We start from the raw sequence: 20,447 nt of genomic DNA, 5'->3' as shown, positions 1-20,447 counted from the left end.
GTACTTTTTTCAATTTTAGGAGAGCAGGAGCCCTTAGGGACTTCAAAATGGCCTTTGGGGGACATGTGGTTCGCATTTCACTGTTTTTTTCTCTAGTGTTAGGAGCGACTTGAGAAACTGAAAGTCGCTTCTGGTGTGAGAAAACTGGCCATGTGCAAGGACGTTGCTCAGGGGATGCCCAGATGTTTTGATATTTTACCACCCTTGTGGGAGGCTTCTCTCACGTCCTCACAAGGGGATCTGGAGCTGAAAGCGGGAGCTCATCTGCGTTCCTCCTGGATTCAAACTGGCAACTTTCAGGTCAGCAACCCAACCTTCATGTCAGCAGTCCTGCCGGCACAAGGGTTTAACCCATTGCGCCATCAGAGGCTTCAGTTCACTCTTTCTTTACCCCTATACTAAAAGGTAAGGTATGTATCCTTACTGCACTAAACATACTAAATACATCCACAACAATGCAAATAAGCAGCCAGCCAGATAATATGACCCAATGCAAAGTTTACTATACAGCAGTGGATCCCCCACATGGAAAAGCTTTCATAGATCTAAACTAATCAAATGAAGATTGCAGTACAGACAATTAAATGATCACATCCCCAAGGGAACAGCAAAGAGAGCTTTCCACGCATAACTTACCTTTGTGCAGACTGTTAGCTGTATCCACAGCTCCATCTGTCACACAGAGCACAAGGTACCATGTAAGAAACCCAAAGAAGAACAGATCCAACCATTTACTTGGCATTCTCGTCCTTCTGCAGTCTTTCATGGCAGCAACGCACTGTGGCCAAACACTACCTATTTGCATCCACAGAGGAGCAAGTAGTCACAATCCAATTTCTTTGGGATTTTAATACACAGATTGGAAAGAGCGTACATAGTTGAGGTGAGTAACATTTAATAGCTTCACTGTAACATATACTCTCATCTGGTGTGCATTTGCAAAAGAGTGAGTTGGAAGAGTGAGAATGTATGACTTTCAAATTATAGGAGGGAAGAGAAACAATTTTGAATGCCTCCCCATGCAACCCCACCACCATCACACATTTGCATGCAAGAATAGCATATCGGTGCTTCCTTCACAGACACTTTTATTCTCTCGACAAGTGTGAAAAGTAAATTAGAGCTCATGACTGGCCCCAAATCACCTTGCAAGTTTCATGGCTGGTGAGGATTTGAATCTGGATCTCCCCAAGGCCAATCCAACTCCTGAACTATTCCTACAGCACAGGATGTAACCTACCAGCTAGTCTCAAGCAATACAATCCATTTTACCATCTCTAATTTGCGCACCTTGATAGGTGCATTTTCAGGCAAAGCCACAGCGGCTGGTGCACAAAAATGTAAAATAAAAAAAATCACTCTTTTTGGCAAGTTGACGCCAATGTAATTTTTTTTTTGCAATAGATTTAAAATATATATTAGCCTCTCATTTAGAGAAAGAACCCAAGCAGTGCTCCAAAACCAGGGGTCAGTGCTTAAGCATTCTTTATTGTAAATAAGAAGCAACACACTGAAAACATAAGAGTTCCAGGGGCAGCTAATGACTCTGAACAAAGGATGCCCCCAGGCAGGAAAAGCCAGGAGATGAACCTTTCCAATGCTAATTAAGGTGATTAACTACAACATTCACACTGGCCTCCAACTGACCAAGAGTTCTTCTCTCACCCTGGACTTTCCAGATATATATAAACCTTCCCTGCTTAGTTTCTCCATACCTCACAACCTCTGAGGATGCCTGCCATAGATGTGGGCGAAACGTCATGAGAGAATACTTCTGGAACATGGCCATACAGCCCGTAAAACATACAACAACCCATTCTTTATTGAATTAAAACTCCCAGATTTCTCCAGCTAGCATGACTACTGTTGTCACTGGTTATGGCATTTAGGAAACAGTCCCAAAACAATAACTACAGTACTTGAAATTCTAGCACTCCAATTTCCAGAACGAATAATGTTCAAATAGTAAGATTGACTAGAATTCTACACAAAATGTATTAGAAAAGCAACACGGAGAGTATTGGTAGGGACCTTCTCAACCTTATTCCCTGCCTTCAGTTTTAAAAAGAGAATGGCAACAAGAATTTCCTTCCACCCCAAATTGCTGAAATAAAAGTCTTGGCTTTTTCACAGCAGCATCTGTAACAATATGGAGAAATGGAGTAGTAAAACTGATACCACTGGCTATCACAATCTCCATTAAATAATTGTACATTGCGTAATCTACAAATATTGCCACTGGATCAGTGAGTGACAAAATGTTTAGCAAAGATCTCATTCAGTGCTTGTAATTTTTATAAGTCAAATCCAAATCTGATATTCTAAAATTCTAATAGTGGCAGAACATCTCACAAATAGAGATAATAAAAACAATATATATATATATAAATGAGTGATGGCATCACGGCAACCAACAAAACAACAAAACTACAGGCCCCCCAACCTCGAAATTTGACAACACAACCCATCATCCATGCCTCTAGGTTGATATAACAAAAAGAAAAGAAAAATAAAGTCCTAATTAGAGGGAAAGGAATAATTGTTTTTATCCAATTGCTGCCAGTTAGAGGACTAATCTCTGCCCACTTGGTCTCCTAGCAACCGACTCAGCCCAGGGGACATGCAGATTTAGGCCTCAGGCCTCTTCCACAGATTATCTAATTTGCACTGGATTATATGGCAGTGTAGACTCAAGGCCCTTCCACACAGCTATATAACCCATTTATAATCTTGTATTATCTGCTTTGCACTGGATTATCTTGACTCCACAGTACCATATAATCCACTTCAGTGTGCATTTTATACAGCTGTGAAGAAGGGGCCTCATATAATCCAGTTCTAAGCAGATAATATAAGATTATCAATATACAGTAGAGTCTCACCTATCCAACATAAACAGGCCAGCAGGATAAGTGAATATGTTGGATAATAAGAAGGGATTCAGGAAAAGCCGATTAAACATCAAATTAGGTAATCGTTATACAAATTAAGCACCAAAACATCATATTATACAACAAATTTGACAGAAAAAGTAGTTCCATGCGCAGTAATGCTATGTAGTATAGAGTCTCACTTATCCAACACTCGCTTATCCAACATTCTGGATTATCCAAAGAATTTTTGTAGTCAATGTTTTCAATATATTGTGATATTTTGGTGCTAAATTCATAAATACAGTAATTACTACATAGCATTACTGCGTATTGAACTACTTTTTCTGCCAAATTTGTTGTCTAACATGATGTTTTTGTGCTTCATTTGTAAAATCATAACCTAATTTGATGTTTAATAGGCTTTTCCTTAATGCCTCCTTATTATCCAACATATTTGCTTATCCAACATTCTGCTGGCCCGTTTATGTTGGATAAGTGAGACTCTACTGTACTGTACTGTATTTACAAATTTTCCACTAAAATATCACAATGAATTTAAAACACTGACTACAAAAACATTGATTATGAAAAGGTAGACTGCGTTGGATAATCCAGAACACTGTATAAGCGAATATTGGATAAGTGAGATTCTACTTTAATATGAAATAATTACTGGGATAGAATAATGCAGAACAATATAATCTCTAAAACCAGGACAGTAAATAAAGAGCAACACTCTGAAAGCAGGGAAATTGGAAATTCCACAAAGGAAAAAGGGCTAGCTAACACCTCCCAAGAAAGCATTCTTCCAGAAAGGAAGCTGAGAAGGGAGTGAAGCACTGTGTATTACCAAAGTAATTATTATTACTATCATTATCATTATTATTATTATTATTATTATTGTGTTGCGGTCAACCATGAAAATGAATACAATCTGGCTCCAAGTATTCAAAAACACTAAAATCAGAATATATAAAAATTAATGTGGTATAATAGAACAGAACAGAACAATCTCTAAAATCAGAACACTAAATAAAGAACAACACTCTGAAAATGGTAATTCCACACAGGAAACAATCAGGGCCAGCTAACACCTCCCAACAAAGTATTCCCATCATCACAGTCTGGCAAATCCTCTGTTTTCTCAGGGCCACAGACAGTAGAAGCACATAAAATATCGCAAAGAACACCACTCTGAAAACAAAGGAATTCTAGACAGGAAAAAATCAGGGCCAGCTAACACCTCCCAACAAAAAATCCACTCAGGGAGGAAACAGCCAAGCTTTAAAGCTGCAAGGCCATTACATCCTAATCATTTTCCCTAATTGCAGCATTCATACTTAGCTCCAACAGACAAAAAAAAACCAATCAGAAATATTGTATATTCACAACCTTTAGGAAATAATATCCCCTGATGGCGCAGCGTGTTAAAGCGCTGAGCTGCTGAACTTCTGGATCGAAAGGCCACAGGTTTGAATTGGGGGACCAGAGTGAGCTCTCACTGTTAGCCCCAGCTTCTGCCAACCCAGAAGTTCGAACACATGCAAATGTGAGTGCATCAATAGGTACTGCTCCGGCGGGAAGGTAATGTCGCTCCATGCAGTCATCCCACATGACCTTGGAGGAGTCTACGGACAACGCCGGCTCTTCGGCTTAGAAATGGAGATGAGCACCAACCCCGAGTCAGACATGACTGGACTTAATGTCAGGGGAAAACGTTTACCCTTTACCTTAACTACCACTAATTCCTCAACACTTTATTTCCCATACCACCATACTTGGCCACAGCAACGCGTGGCCGGGCACAGCTAGTTAAAATATAAAGGGCTATATAATTAGTCTTCCATATCCACAGGTTTAGCATCTATGAATTCAATCACCGAAAGCTTGAAAATATTTGTAAAAAATTCCCAAAAGCATACCTTGATTTTGCCATTTTACATAAGAGAAACCATTTTACTGTGCCACTGTATATAATGGAGCTTGAGTATCCACAGATTTTGGCATCCACAGAGGGTTCTGGAACCAAAACCAATTGGATATCAAGGGCCCTCTGTAGTCTACAACTACTACTACCAATAATACAAATAGAAATAATACACTTACTACTACTAATAATATACACTTCCTTAATAATAAATTAAACACTGCATTTATTTTCCGACAGCCGCACTATCCAGGAAAAAATATTAAGCAATCTCAAATTGTAACCAGCTAAGCATTATTACAATCCAATAAAGTATTCATTTCTAAAATTATTGTCACCCTCCCTTTCAGACAAACAAAAGGTCAAAATCACCCACCATCAATCTTGGGCCTTCGTCATGTCTTAGACCAGTGCTTCTTTATCTAATGTGGTGGACCAGCAGGACAGCCCCCCCCCCCCCCCAAATATGCCCGGGACTGGTGCCATATCTATGCAACTGTTTTATTTCCCCCCAGAAAGTTGTTGGAAAGTCACACTGTTATAGACTGCAGTAGGACCCAGACAATGGTCAGAGATTTACAGGAGTTGTAGAAGAAGACATACAAATGGGACTTGGTCAGGGAATATTTAAATAGAAAATGTAGTCAATAAATAATATTTTTTTAATCTTAGAAACTGACATTCAAATCACAAAAAATGTATTAAGGTGAAATCTTGTATATCAGTGCTTCTTGGGTTATCTGATATGGGGAATTTGCATATTTTCCCCAGAATATGCTAGGGAACAGTAACAGGTTTGTGTCAAATTATGGGCAGCAGATAGCCCATGATTGCCAATGTTGTGCATTTCTATTCTTAAGTCTTACTGAGTTTGTAAGATATGTGCACACACAACTGCACACTCAAATTAAACCAGTTATTTTCCTGAACATCATAAATAAGGAAGGTATCTCAGTTCTCTTCCACATAGCTGTATAAAATCCCATATTATCTGCTTTGAACTGGATTATACGGCAGTGTGGACTGAGATAACCCAATTCAAAGCAGATATTGTGGATTATCTGCCTTGATATTTTGGGTTATATGACTGTGTGGAAGAGCCCTAAGTGAATTTCTATTATTTAGTTTTATGGGTACACAACCCTTCCTTACCACTGCTCTTCCATGCTTAGAGGATGAGATTATGAGTGAAAACAAAATCAATCAGACACCCCTTGCTAAGCATAACCAGTGAGGGCTCTCCCCATTTCTGCCTGAAAGCTCTCTAATCCAAGGGGTCTTAACCTTTTTTGTTCCCCAAACCCTTCTGCCAGTTAGAGGAAAACCATATTATGAAACCTAATAGTGGCATGTTTTGAAATTAAATAGTTTGTACACAGCAGAACTGTGATTACGTGTAATTTAATGTTGCGCAACTACCAAAAATTTCAAAGTAAGGATGAACTATGCAGCAACTGTAACATTATATGAAATTAACACCAGTACGATTTATTGCATACATTCATAAGTGAAGAAAATGCTAGATTCCAGATAGAGGTCAGAGAAAACAAAAAAAGCTCACAAACGCACTAAAATCTTTTCAGAAATCTCTGTTTAAGAACTCCTGCTCTAAATCTCATCTCCATAAATAGCCAAAAGACAACATTATGTCATTACAGCTCTGTTTAAAGATGTGTCATCTGATTTATTAATCCAATCTGAAATTACCTTTATATCAGGAGATGTTCACAAGGAAATTAATGTCCTTTTAATGAGCATCATTACTTTTGGCAATACTACAATGACTGCTACTTGTTACAATTTTTAAAATTAGAATGTACACAATTCTCCATTTTTGTGAGATGTCTAATTTTTTTAAACTACTGACACTTGCATTCTGCTAACTTTCATTGTTTCTCACAGCAACTGTTCTCTCTGTCAGTAACCCTCATATAGCACAAGAACCAGTGCTGCTCTTCAGTACAGCATGAGTCTTGATGTTCTAATCCTAAAGTGACCAGATGCAAATTAACACTTTTGCATTTTTAGTAGTAGTATAAAAAGGGAATTCTTAGCATTTGTAGCGTGTCAAATAAGTTATGTTTGCCAAATTTATCTTTTTCATACATCTACTAAATGAGTAGGACTTCTCTCATCTTTTCATCTCTAGAATGCAGGAAGTACTTTGAATAGAAGGCAATACAGAATTCTTTTTGATCACTTTGCTGACTTAGAATCATAGAATCACAGAAGATCACAAGGGCCATCTAGTCCAACCCCCTACTATGCAAGAAAAAGCACAGAGTACCCCTGACAGTTGGCCATCCAGCTTCTGTTTAAAAGCCTTCAAAGGAGCCTCCACCACACTCTGAGGAAGTGAGTGCCACTGATGAACAGCTCTTATGGCCAGGAAATTCTTTCTAATGTCCAGGTGGAATCTCCTTTCCTGTAATTTGACCTTTGACTTAGGCTGATCTCAAATTCCACCCTGCCTTCATTATCTTTTTGAGCATACACAGTCAATGTTGCATCTTCCAAAACTTGCGCTGTAACTCCCACCATCACTAACCATTTATTGTACTTCAAAAGGGTTTACTAGATTTTCAGAGCAACATCATCTGGAAGGCTACGAGGTCCTCACTTCTGCTTTTGAGGATAACACAACATATAATCGCATCAATGAAGACAGAGGTCTCGTTTGACCATTTCCCATCATAAGTCCAGAAGAATCACAACTGCTAATGTCACTTATAAATTGAAAGAAGAGACAAGCCTGGGCTTAGAAGCAGATGAAAGATCCAACTGCCACTGCTCTGGATGTGGAGGGAAAGAAGAAGCAGTCACAGCTCCATCACCCAGAAGCAGATGAAAGGAAAACCTTCCCTCCACATTGACTGCCACTGCCTTTAGCCACGGAAGGAAAAAAGAGGAGGGAATATCTGCCTTCCTATACTTGTGTGCTGTGTCTTGATCAGATTGTGAGTAGGGAACTGTCAGGTTAACAAGTTGTAAGGTACTCTGACAGCCTTTATGACTAAAAAGCAGGATACAAATACTCTTAAGCAAACAGATAAATGCATTTTCACAGGACTGCTTCTGGAAGCTTAGCATTTGTTCCAGTATGAAAAGAGAAGAAAAAAAATACACAATACCAAACAGCAAAAGCAGGTTGACAGGGCTGAAAGTAGTGCAAAATATACCTTGTTTTAATTTCTGTTTATTTCTGGGAAATAATTGTTAGAACTCCCACTCAGAGAGGGCAGGGTAGAGATGAGAGCTATGTTTTCTATCTATCTATCTATCTATCTATCTATCTATCTATCTATCTATCTATCTATCTATCCATCCATCCACACGAAAAGTGCTTTAACATATACTTTCACTAGTTTTCATAATGAAATACATTTATTCAGAGTTCCACTCTATATAATATTTTCATTAACATGCTACGTTGACTCACCTTATAAGAGCAAGCAAGTTGTCAAAAAGTTTCAGGATCTGCACAGAGCAAGGGTTACGGTAGATTGGATTTCCATTAGACATGTAACCAGCCACAAATCCTCCAGATTTGGCCTCTTCCAAGGAAGCAGGCCAGCGAGCTCGTTTTACAACTCCCAGAATGGTATACACACATAAATTTATCTGCAAAGAAAATTGTTAGAATCATAAATGAAATCATTCTTAGATTAGTCACTGTAACAACAGAAAGCTGCTTCCCTCAGAACTCAGCAAAATAATTATAACTGTGCTTCATGAACGACTATTTCCCTCTATTGTCATTTATTATGATTTGAATAACATACATTAAATCAAACATCCATGATCATGTATATTGAACATGTATGTATATTTTATCATGCGTATAAATGGGAAGTGGCTCACCACACCTGGAAATAGGCATGCCTTTCCTACATGGAATTGAAATCTGTATAGAAAAATTGTCATGCATAAAACTTTCAAAACAGCGAAGCCCCTTATTTTTGAGGTTCCTTTGGGAATTTCAATTCTCAAATATCCTTTATCTCTCCACAATATTTTAGTTTCCTATTGGTGTCCCATCGCCCGCCCCCCACCAAATACAGTGATATATAAAACTTTTGCGATAAACATCCAGATGCAGAAGATACAACTTTTTTGTATAATTACTGGACAGGGTTACTTGGGGAAAGGGATATTCAATCTGTGCTAAAGTATAACAAAACACAAGATACATTATTATTTCAAGCTCATTATTACTTACTCTAGAACGATTCAGGCCACAGGAGTCGTCTGTGGTTGGATCTGCAATCATGTTATCAGCACCAACATAGTGGATGAAATCTTCAGTATTCGCCAAGACTCTGAAGAGTTAGACAAAGATGTCTTGATTCAGGAAGGTTTTGTGTGTGTGTGTGTGTGTGTGTGTGTGTGTGTGTGTGTACCATGTTTCCCTGAAAATAAGATAGTGTCTTATATTAATTTTTGCTCCCAAAGATGCACTAAGTCTTATTTTCAGGGGATGTCTTATTTTTCCATGAAGAAGAATTCACATTTATTGTTGAACAAAAAAATGAGCATTTATTATATACTGTACAATAGTTGTCATCACAAACCAGCATAACCAGACAAACTGTAAATCCTATCAAGAATTTCTTGTTACTACCAATATTTCCATGTACAACACTCTATGGTATGTACATTTACCGATCCTGCATGCTCTGGTGTTCTGTTCAATGGGCATGCTTCCAAACAAAAACTTTTCTAGGTCTTACTTTCGGGGGAGGCCTTATATTTAGCAATTCAGCAAAACCTCTACTAGGTCTTATTTTCTGGGGATGTCTTATTTTAGGGGAAACAGGGTATGCGTGTGTATGTATGTGTGTGTGTATATATATATATATATATACACACACACACACACACACAAAAATCTCTTTGGATCCAAGCATTCAACTGAGCTTTGGAACATTGGGAGGTCTATTTTTGTCAGCAGAAAGCAAACAGCCATGGATAGGTTAACTTCCACTATCTCCCAAGTGAGGCAATGGATCACAGTTGTTGCAGAGATTTTTAAAATTAGAAGCCTGGCACCTTCTACAAATTCAATTTATAAGCCGAGGGAAATGGTCAGCATTTTTATACCTTTTCATTTCTTCTGAAAGCCACAGATTAACAACAGGAGACATGAGTTCTTCCAAGAAGACCTTCTGCCGCTCATAATCCTTGAACTGGTTGCTAATAAGGACCAGGGCTTCCATGAGAGCACATTTCTCCATTTGAGTCAGGAGAAGTTCATTAGATAGCAGCTGCTTCACGTGGTTGTACAGCATGTCAAAGTTTGGCTAAAGAAACAGATTCTAGTTTCAGACAACCAAAACAGCAAACAAGTTGACTTTTGGGATTCACGTTGATGCAATATTTGAATACACAAAGGTGATCCAGTGACGTCTTATTTTTAAAAATATGTAATTACAGCAAGTAGCAGCATTACTTGCAGTCAACATTTAACATATGGATACAACATATTATTCAATGACTTTTCCAAAATGCTTTTACATCTACAATATGACCCCTATATCTTTGGAACAATATACTTCTTCTATCTACATTTATTCATTTAGGGCCTCCAATACACGTTACATCATCTTCTTGGTTCCTCTGTCATCTAGCCAATTGAAAATAATTGAACTTTCCATCATCTGCAGTTTCATTTATCCATGTGAAGTCTGGGAATGTATCATATACTATACTGCTATGGAAAGTACCAGTGTCTCTTATAGCAATAAGCTGCTAAGGAATCAAGCCTTTAATTCCAAACTCTTATGTCCACAAATAACTGTTATATTTCCTGCATTGCTAAATCTTCCTATCTGAAATCAATGAAAAGTAGATGACGGTGATTAGTATCTTTTCTATCCCTAATATCCAGACATACAGAATAATTACTGAAATCTTTTCTTCTTCACACTAACCATAAAGTAAGCAATTTCATCGCACGAATCTTTAAAACACAGAGAGCTTTAAGCAGTTTAAATCAGATCAATTTTCCATGTTGTGTAAATGTAATTATATACCAGCACAAGTTGAGGATAATCCCGACACATTTTGATGATGGAGGAGCAGGCATGTCGTCTCACATTCTTCACTGCACGGGTTCTAGGGGCCTGTGAAACCCAAGAAATGAAAAATTAGGATAACATCTTAATTTACAAGCTTCAACAGACTCATAATGTTGAGCCTCTTTAATCATTTAGCCAGTGATACACATCAGTAACTTTTACTAAGGTATTAATCTTGAAATCTTGAAAGTTTAATACCTTTTTAGAAAACTACTGATAGATAAGACTTGTCAAATGATTGAAGAGGCTCCAATTTCCAGTTCTGTTAAAGCTTCTAAAATTAAATGCTATTGTACACAAAAGCTGTGATTTCAGCAACCAAGAAAATCCAAAAGGCTTCTAAAAATGGAACAGCATTGACATTTTAAGAGTCTGGGCAGGAAGCAGGAACAGTGCAGACAATCTACTAAGATTCTTTGGATACTATTCAAAACTTTGACCAGGGTGGGACTTAATATAGTGCACTCTGGTTCTATTAACTTATAGTGAATGGTGTGACACAACACCAAATCTATATACTCTATATACTAATGTATACAACTAAAAATATTAGTAAAATAATTGATTGGATTGATTTACCCATGGGTCAATATAAGTAAAAGGTACAGAAATAACTCTTATCAAAAAAGAGCCATCCCGTTCTCTAAATAGAGTGGCAAAAGGCAAGAAGTTAAGTCTGTCCAGGAAGAATCTGAATCTACTCAGTTCTGGCCTTTTTTGGATGTCTAGGAAGGAAAATGGCAGTGCCAGCTTTTTGGTGCTTCCCCTAATAGGATGCAGCAAGAGACAAGAGCAAATGGCCTGAGCTGGCTGCCCCCAAGGCCCTGTTGTCGTGTTCACCCTTCTATGGAATGGATAAGGACGTTTTAAGTACATTTATTGTATTTTACTTCTGTTTTTACCACACTGTTACTATTTGTTTTTTATCTATTGTATTGCATTTTTTAAACTCGTCTAGTGTGGGATTGTTAGCCGCCTTGAGTCGCCAAGAGGAGAAAGGCAGGGTATAAATAAAGTTAATACTAATAATAATAATAATAAAATCCACAGGTCTTATCAAAATCCATAATTTTGGCCCCAAAACTTATTCTTGATTTATACATGAGATTGTTTTATACATGAGTAAATATGGTACATATGGGTTTTTTAATGTTTTCCGGGCTGTATGGCCATGTTCTAGAAGAATTCTCTCCTGATGTTTCGCCCACATCTATGGCAGGCATCCTCAGAGGTTGTGAGGTATGGAGAAACTCAGCAAGGAAGGTTTATATATATATATGTGGAAAGTCCAGGGTGAGAGAACTCTTGTCAGTTGGAGGCCAGTGTGAATGTTGTAATTAATCACCTTAATTGGCATTGAATAGCTTCATCTCCTGGCTTCTTCCTGCCTGGGGCCCCCCTTTGTTCAACAGAAAGAAAGAAACCATGAAAATGAACAAAATCTGGCTACCAGTATTAAAAAAACTCAAAAATCAGAACAGTAAATAAGAAGCAATACTCTGAAAACAGAGGAGTTCCAGACATGGGAACCAGGGGCAGCTAACGATTCTGAACAAAAGATGCCCCCAGGCAGGAAGAAGCCAGGAATTGAAGCTATTCAATGCTAATTAAGGTGATTAACTACAACATTCACACTGGCCTCCAACTGACAAGAGTTCTTCTCTCACCATGGACTTTCCACAGATATATATAAACCTTCCTTGCTGAGTTTCTCCATATCTCACAACCTCTGAGGATGCCTGCCATAGATGTGGGCGAAACATTAGGAGAGAATTCTTCTAGAACATGGCCATACAGCCTGGAAAACATAAAACAACCCTGTGATCCTGGCCATGAAAGCCTTCGACAACACATATGGTACATATGTTCAATTTCTGCCAATAACAGGGAAGGACAGACAACCACAGGCTCAGCTTAAGTCCATGTTCTGAATATTGGTAACTATATTTAACTGCTTCTTTTAGTATGCAGGATAGAAACACTGAGCGACTTATTTTGTGAGTGTGTTTATTTGTATTTGGAATGGGGAATGACAGACCTTACCTTTAAAAAATAAATTACTGAAACTCAACAGAAACGTTTGGTTGTGAACTCAGTGCCTCATAACAAATTAATTACTTAGACTCATTCATCTTTTGTAACAGTTTCTCCAATAGCGTTTACACAATTCAGTATGAACTCTACAACAAAAAGGAAACGTTATGCCAAACAAATTGACAGAGATGTAGTGGCAAACACGTAGGGCTAATACTGAAGTTTATCTCCTAAGAGGTGTGTGTAGGAAAGGGCCACTTACCAACGAACATGGCTCCATTTCAAGCTTACAGTGTCTGAGAAGTCTGTTATGTTTTGCTATGTGATTAGGAAGCTCCAGCCAAATATCTTAGTGCAACATAGCTGAAATAGGCTTACCTTACTTTCTTCTACAACTTCAAAAGTAACAGAGGCAAAAAGCTATGGGGAAAAGAATAAAAGTTACTATTTGATAGCTTTCTCTCTCTTAAATCATTGCAGGTAATCCAAGAACATTTTTTAACATCAGGGTAGTTGCTCCTGCATCTATTTCAGCGAAATACTTCAGTAGAAAAGAAGTATATTCTTAAGTTGGCATTATCTCTTAACAGTTACAACATAGACACAATGTAGAGCTCACATTCCCTGCAAAAATAAATTTAGCAGAATTATTCCATTATTTCAGCATTAGAACTGAATGAACATAGTACAGAATTAAGAACTAACACTACAAGTCACCAATTGCTAAAGCGCTCATTTGGATCTCTTCTATCTTCCAAGTTCTTAACAGAAACCGACTATAAATTTTCAAGTTTGTTTCTGCAAAGGTTGACATCCAATATGGGGTGTCTCCTCTCAAACTATTGCATAACTAAGGTTTTCGCTTAAAATCCCCACCCCTTCCTTAAGTTGTCCTGAATTCAACTCAGCTCCTGGAGATGAGCTTGAGGTAGACACTTTAAAAGGCAAGGTCCCAGGACAGGATGACCTTTAAAATTGAATTCTGGCATCTGGAAAAATAGTCAATGTAGCACAGCAACACCTTTCCCTCCCTTTTGGATGTAAAAGCTTAGGAGCATTTTAGGACAATTCAAGTTTCTGAGTGGTCTTCAGTTCAGTATAAGCACGCTGCAATAGTGAATTTGGGAGCTTACAAAGTTTTTTTTAAAAAATTCAGCTATGTAAGTATGTATTATCACACAATTTATAAAGACAATAATTTCCCCCTCTCTGACATATTACTATATGAACAAATTTAAACTATTTTTCCTACCCTCCCCATGGCAAAACAATCATCAAAATAATAATAATAAAAGATTAAAATGGATATCCCACCTCCTACCTCAAAGACAGAAAATGTTATAATCTCATCAATCTATAATTTTAGACAGTTTCTTTCATTCTATCCAATTCTTATTTGTTCTTCAATCTTCAAAACCCGCCAGAGTTTTCACATTTCCCTTTTTCTTTATTAATAATATAAATGGTTCCCATTCTTTTAAAAAGATAGCAATTGACTTCTCTTTAATCAAGCAAGATAATGTGTCAATTTCTGCCAGTTCTAAGATTTTTTGTAATCCTAATTTCTTTGTGTAATTACAACACTTTTTAGGACAAAAAGGTAACTAATCCCATTTGTATTTGGAGATTACAAAGTACAGATGAGATAAATTACCTTTCTATCTTAAAAAGAGTTGTAATCTACACAAAAGAGGCACATGTGCTCCTAACCAAAAAGGTCACTTGTATTTTCAAGCATAGCAAAGTGTTCAGAAGTGCCCTAAGAGCGAGACCAAGAGCAACATCTGTTGATCATAGAGGACATTATTCTTTCCAGAGTAACTGATCTCTACAATAGTATTTCGAACCTCTTTTTCACATGCATCTTTCAAAACATGGAAAACCTACAGAAAATGATTTAGGTTATATAACTTTTGAGGGTGTAGCCTTCAAAGTGGATACCACAGAACTGCTTACTTTGGAAAGCACTTCTGGAAGGAATTCGGGTCTGTATGTGACAAACTGAAAAAGTGCCGAGACGTTAGAAAGAACACAGGACAGAATGAGAGGATCCTTTGTTTCATAGTGAAGGACAAGCTGCAGCAGTTCTATGCCATCTGCCACTGGGATCTCCTGCAAGAAAAATAAAATAAAACAATATTAATGCATATCAGTGTTGCAGAATTCCACTCAGGTTGTCTGTATCCTTAGCAGAAACCTCCCAACACATTCAGAAATGCCAATTTTGGTTATCAAATGTATATGAGAAGCATTCCCTTGCAGACAGTACCACAAACAGAGTAATACAAGGCATTTCAAGATTTTAATATGAATTAAAACAACTTAAAGCAACTCCACAGGAAAAGTGTGAACCACTGGATGTGGAGATTCACTGTAACAGGACATGTGTCACTTCTTCTCTGAAGAGCATTTGAAGACATGCTTCTGTACAGCTATAAGCATTTAACAGTAGAAGCACTGCTGAACCATTTCATTTACTGTTTAGCTTTCACTATATATTCTAATTCTAATAAAGTGTGATATTTAAAAATGGGGAGTGGGAAACATTTAGAAAGAGTTACTCATCCAGGTATACTGTAGAGAAACCACAGGACAACACCTGAATTTTAAAATGCCAAATAGAGGCTTCTGTTTGCACATTTTGTTCTTCTTTCTCAAGATTGTTTTATTTACCAGATTAATTAAACATCTGCCTTAATTCTTGCAGCACACTAACTTTGCTTTCTGATCAAGAAAACGCAACCTGACAAGAGATTTGGACTGGATGAAAATAAAATCCATTATATTACCCTTATTATGCAATTATTGTTGCACAACTAATCAACCCCAGGGTCAGTTTGTGTCCTATATTATATAAGTTTAGGCACAAATATGGGGGAGCAGCTATATAATGATACCTGAGATTCATACTTGAACTGAACTGGAACAAACAAGATGTTGCTATGTTCTCCTATCTCTTCTTCTTCATTAAAATAGCAAAAATAAATAGAATATTTGGTCTACATACTTCCTTTTCCAGGGTCCGGAACATTGGGCTAATAATGCTCTCCAAGAAAAAGGTCATAGCATCCCACTGAACGAAGGAAGGAGAAAAGATGGAGCAGTGGCTTTCATTGGTTTTAGCTATAGGAGGAAGAAAAACATTAGGACATCTTTGGATTAGTAGCAATGTAAAATTAGTTAGATAATTATCAGTGCAATAAATTCTTTACAAATTGTCATTTTGTGAATAATGTTTCCAAGAAATAAATGTATTTAAAGAACAGCTTGTTTTATTTTACAGGAAAATCTATTTAAATTTGTCACTAGTTTTTCCTATAAAGTGCTGTTTTTAAGACATATACTGTTTTCACTACTAAAAGGTACCACAAAATACAAGAATGGCAGAGATTTCACACAATACTCTGGATGATCAGCATGAGATTTTGAAAGACCTTCTATCTAAATGGAATACCTTGCTAGGAAAAAATAAGATAAAGAAAGGAAGCTTCTGAAGCACTTCTAAGAACTGAGGGAAACTTACAGTTCATAGGTCCAGTCTCAATCGGAATTGAGAACTGATATTTCAACCACTCCGCGGCCATTTGGAAACCAGTCTTAGGGTCCAGTCGACATGCCATTCTGATTACCTCTCCCTGTTGCGCACGGAAAGCTGTAAGACAAATGGGACAAAAAGGGAGTCGCTTGGAAACAGATAAAGGTTCTCTTGATAGAAAAGCCATCTTGTTCTAAAACAGGTAGTATTTCTACTGCTGCTGCTCAGTTCAAATAAAGGAAGACCTAGGATTATTCAGGAGGCAAATGTTTGTGTTCTCAGTTCAGCACTTCAATCGTACATCATAATGTTTAAGAAATATAGTATACACCAGGCATGGGCAAACTAAGGCTCGGGGGCCGGATGCGGCCCTCTGTGTGCTTACCTCAGGCCCTTCTCATTTTCCCTGTCTTCTTGGCATAAGGACACAGTGGCCTGCTGTGTCCTTATGCCAAAAAGATGGGGGAGGAAGGCATGCAACAGCTGAGAACCCCCTGGAGCCCTCTTAGCCACCTCGTGTCTCGCCCTTCTCCCGGCATAAGGACAGTACAAGCGGCCCCATTCTTATGTCAGGAAGACAGCTCAAGGAAGGCACGTTGTGGCTGAGAGCCCTCCAGAGCACTCTCAGCCACCGCCTGTATCACCCTCTTCCTGGCATAATGCCAAGAGGACAGCCCAAGGATCGGGGGAGGAGGATCAGGGCAGTTGCCACGTGTCCTAGTATTTCTTCAAATGTTTTGCTTGTTGCTTGAGTTCTGCCTAATGAAGTGATTCTTATATCATGACAACAAAGTTCCAAGGACAGAGATATAATAAGATTTGGATGAAGCCTAGGTAATCTATCCTTTAAAATTTAGATGTGCTTCTAAAGAAAGATTTCAAGAAGAATATCCTTAATTTAAAATAGATATTTGTATCTAAAATATTTAGATATGTAAGGAACCACAACAACTGAGCAACAGCAACTACAGATCAGAGATCAAATTGATAAAATACAGGTTAAAAATAATAATGTATTTCAATGATGGATAATGTCAATAAAGACGATTCTCCCTAAAATCTAAAGCATTTAAATTGAAGCTATCAGGCAAACTGCATTAAAGGGCTGATCTCCAGCAAAGATAAAGAGCTTATAGGTCTGACCTAAGACAGTTTCAGTAATGGAAGCTTTTGTTTTCACATGTATGGAGATATTGACATATGGGTTAAATTATAGCTTAAATCAAGGTTTCCTAAACTCTGGCTTTCCAGATGTTTTGGATTCCCAGAGTCCTTGATACTTGGCCAATGCAGCTGAGGATTCTGGGAGCTGAAGTTGATCACCCAGAGGACTAGAATTACTATCTTAAACAAATACATGCCTGCATCTGTCTGTATCATCAATATTGTTGTTCTTTTCTGCAATGACCTGAGGTGGAATGAAATGAATAACACTTCTATATATTTTACTACTCTTGTTCCCCTCATATAAACCTTTATACCGTTCTGAGATCCAAAGAACGCCATCTTATATTCAAAAGATGTGATGGATTAGGGCAAAAAGTTTAAAGTGAGTGATTTGACTGAACTTAGAATACAAAGTACTAAGTGTGGAAGCTGAATTTACAACAGTGGCCAGCCCCCAGGACTCCTTGGAGAGTTGTATGGACACACTGTATCTGCATTTTTTAAAAAGTCTTCTCATGCCATCTAAGGGACATGAGGGCACCTGGAAGAAAAATAATATATAAAAGCCAAATGAATGGCTGTATTTTCTTTCTCCAAGATGTGCTCAAAAACATGGCAGATGGGAGTCAAAATAAGTGATTTTGGATTTTCCCTGCTTTCCTCTTTTCTGAAGATAATCACAAATCCTTATGAGGATTTTTGCGAGTCTGGCCCTTATCTCCTTTTCTTTGAAAGTTCTGTGACAAGCAAGAGTTTCTATCTGACTAAAGTATTTTCACTAATCTAACTCCTTAACAAGGGGGTGGAAGTAGTGGCCTGAAGACAGAGAAACAGAGCTTCAGAAACCTGTGTAACTAGCAAGGCAATGTCACCGAACCCAGGAGCCACAGTATGGATCTAGGAGATAGGAGACATGTGGGGTTTAGTGTGCAGCACATCTCTGCTCTGAACGGACCTTTTCCAAGAGTACCTTCAGTTCAGAGTGTATGGAGAAAACATCAAGCTTTTCTCAAAAATAATAGATTTCCATGGGAAAAGAATATACTTACAGTTGAAGAAGCAATTGAAGTCTTCATCACTGTCAAAATCAAACCGAGAATATTCGCAACTAGGGCTGTCTGTCTTGGAAGGAAACCCCACCTGGAAAAAAGGGGCACAAATTAAGCTATGCTCTAATGCTTCCAATCTCGATGGAATTCAGACTCTGAATTTTGCCTTCAATCTAATGAAGTGACATGCCTGGAAATTATGCTTCTTAGCAACATTCAACATATTCCAGAAAATGTCTGTCCTAAACTCTGAAAGACAACCGCTCTTTAAAACTTTCTTGCTGATGTCTTATCACATAATTGTGGAAGAAAAGACACTTATAACATCATACCTTCACTAAATTCGTCATAGATGCCCGCAGATAATTTGGGATAATAGCCAACAGCCGAGGATCACGTGACAGGATTTCATGTCGAAAAAGTGCTCCCCACGTAATTTGGGTAGAAGAGCGTAAGAACTAGAGGGGGGAAAAGGAATCAATCTATTATGCTAGAAAGCTCTATCAGTAAAGTATGAGATCTAATGCTCAGCTGGCAAGGAGTGGGTAGTGATTACCGTGCTTGAGCAACTCTAAACACTCCAAGCTCAACTGAAATCAAAGAAAAATTGCAGTGACCACATGACAAAATAATAGATGAAGAAACCTCTGTTGACATGCATGTCTAGCTGGTCTACAATGAATCCTGAACAACAGAGAAAGGAGTACCACATTCCATTACAGAGAAAGAAAGAAAATCCAGATAGGTATCAGTCACTACTATGAGTTGCACAAATAGCCCAAACTATAAAAGAATATCTATATGAAGGATTTCAAGTCAGGGACATTCTGCCACCAACTACCATATATATTTGTGCATAAATCAAACTCATGTGTTAGTCAATGGAAGCCTTTGAGCCAAAATAAGTAAAACTAAGGGGTATATAACTGACAAATCTTTTCATCTTCTTTTTAAAACGCACAAAGAAAACATATTTAGGAAGAACTAAAGAGAAAAGAAAGATTTTAAGGGGTTACGCTGCGATGGTGATGTGCAAACTGCCTATATCTATATAAATACAGAAAGCAATATAAAGGAAGAAAAAGTATGAGAAAACTACTTGAAAAAAAAAAGAATGGGTAGAAGAGCAAGGAAAGCGACCTGCTTCTACAACAGGCCCAGGGCAAAGTAAGTGGAAAAAAGCAGTGTTCCCACCCCATGACCCTTCCTTGGTCAAGCCAGAATAATAATAATAATAATAATAATAATAATAATAATAATAATAATAATAATAATAATAATAATACAATAGACATTGACAAAATTACGATCTGCCAACTGCAAAAGGCCACCCTACTGGGATCTGCACGCATCATCCGAAAACACATCACACAGTCCTAGACACTTGGGAAGTGTTCGACTTGTGATTTTGTGATACGAAATCCAGCACATCTATCTTGTTTGCTGTGTCATACAATAAAATAATAATAATATAACTTTATTCTTGTATCCTGTCATCACCTCCCAAAAGGGACTTGGGGTGGCTTACACATAGAAATAAAAATAAAACAAAACACAATTTAAAAATACAGTTGGGTAAAACATATAGACATATTAAACGACAACTTAAAAATTCAATTAAAACAACGCTCATCAACCGGTTGTGGTAAACTACCTGTAAACATGGCCAGGCTGTAAATGATAGGACAGGGAGTGGGATAAGTGCAAAGCTGTAACCATGGGTTGAGGGCAACCCTCTCTATCCTCCTTTACACTGAGGAAACCCAAATAATGTAGCACGGTTGC

General features: G+C 37.8%; 1 protein-coding gene across 1 annotated transcript in view; it reads right to left on the bottom strand.

The window, feature by feature from the left end:
• Positions 1-20,447, bottom strand: part of xpo5 (exportin 5) — a 52,216-nt gene that overhangs the window by 19,849 nt on the left and 11,920 nt on the right. The window contains exons 11-20 of the mRNA XM_008125281.3: positions 18,995-19,120; positions 18,663-18,753; positions 16,435-16,563; positions 15,919-16,034; positions 14,868-15,023; positions 13,290-13,331; positions 10,833-10,922; positions 9,901-10,100; positions 9,020-9,119; positions 8,240-8,421 (exon numbers count right to left, since the gene is read on the bottom strand). Coding sequence (XP_008123488.1) covers positions 8,240-8,421; positions 9,020-9,119; positions 9,901-10,100; positions 10,833-10,922; positions 13,290-13,331; positions 14,868-15,023; positions 15,919-16,034; positions 16,435-16,563; positions 18,663-18,753; positions 18,995-19,120 — 1,232 coding nt within the window. The remainder of the gene's footprint in view (positions 1-8,239; positions 8,422-9,019; positions 9,120-9,900; positions 10,101-10,832; positions 10,923-13,289; positions 13,332-14,867; positions 15,024-15,918; positions 16,035-16,434; positions 16,564-18,662; positions 18,754-18,994; positions 19,121-20,447) is intronic.

The sequence above is a fragment of the Anolis carolinensis genome, chromosome 1, assembly GCF_035594765.1.
Source record: "Anolis carolinensis isolate JA03-04 chromosome 1, rAnoCar3.1.pri, whole genome shotgun sequence".
NCBI classification, from domain to species: Eukaryota; Metazoa; Chordata; class Lepidosauria; order Squamata; family Dactyloidae; genus Anolis; species Anolis carolinensis.
This window is presented reverse-complemented; position numbering and strand designations above follow the sequence as displayed.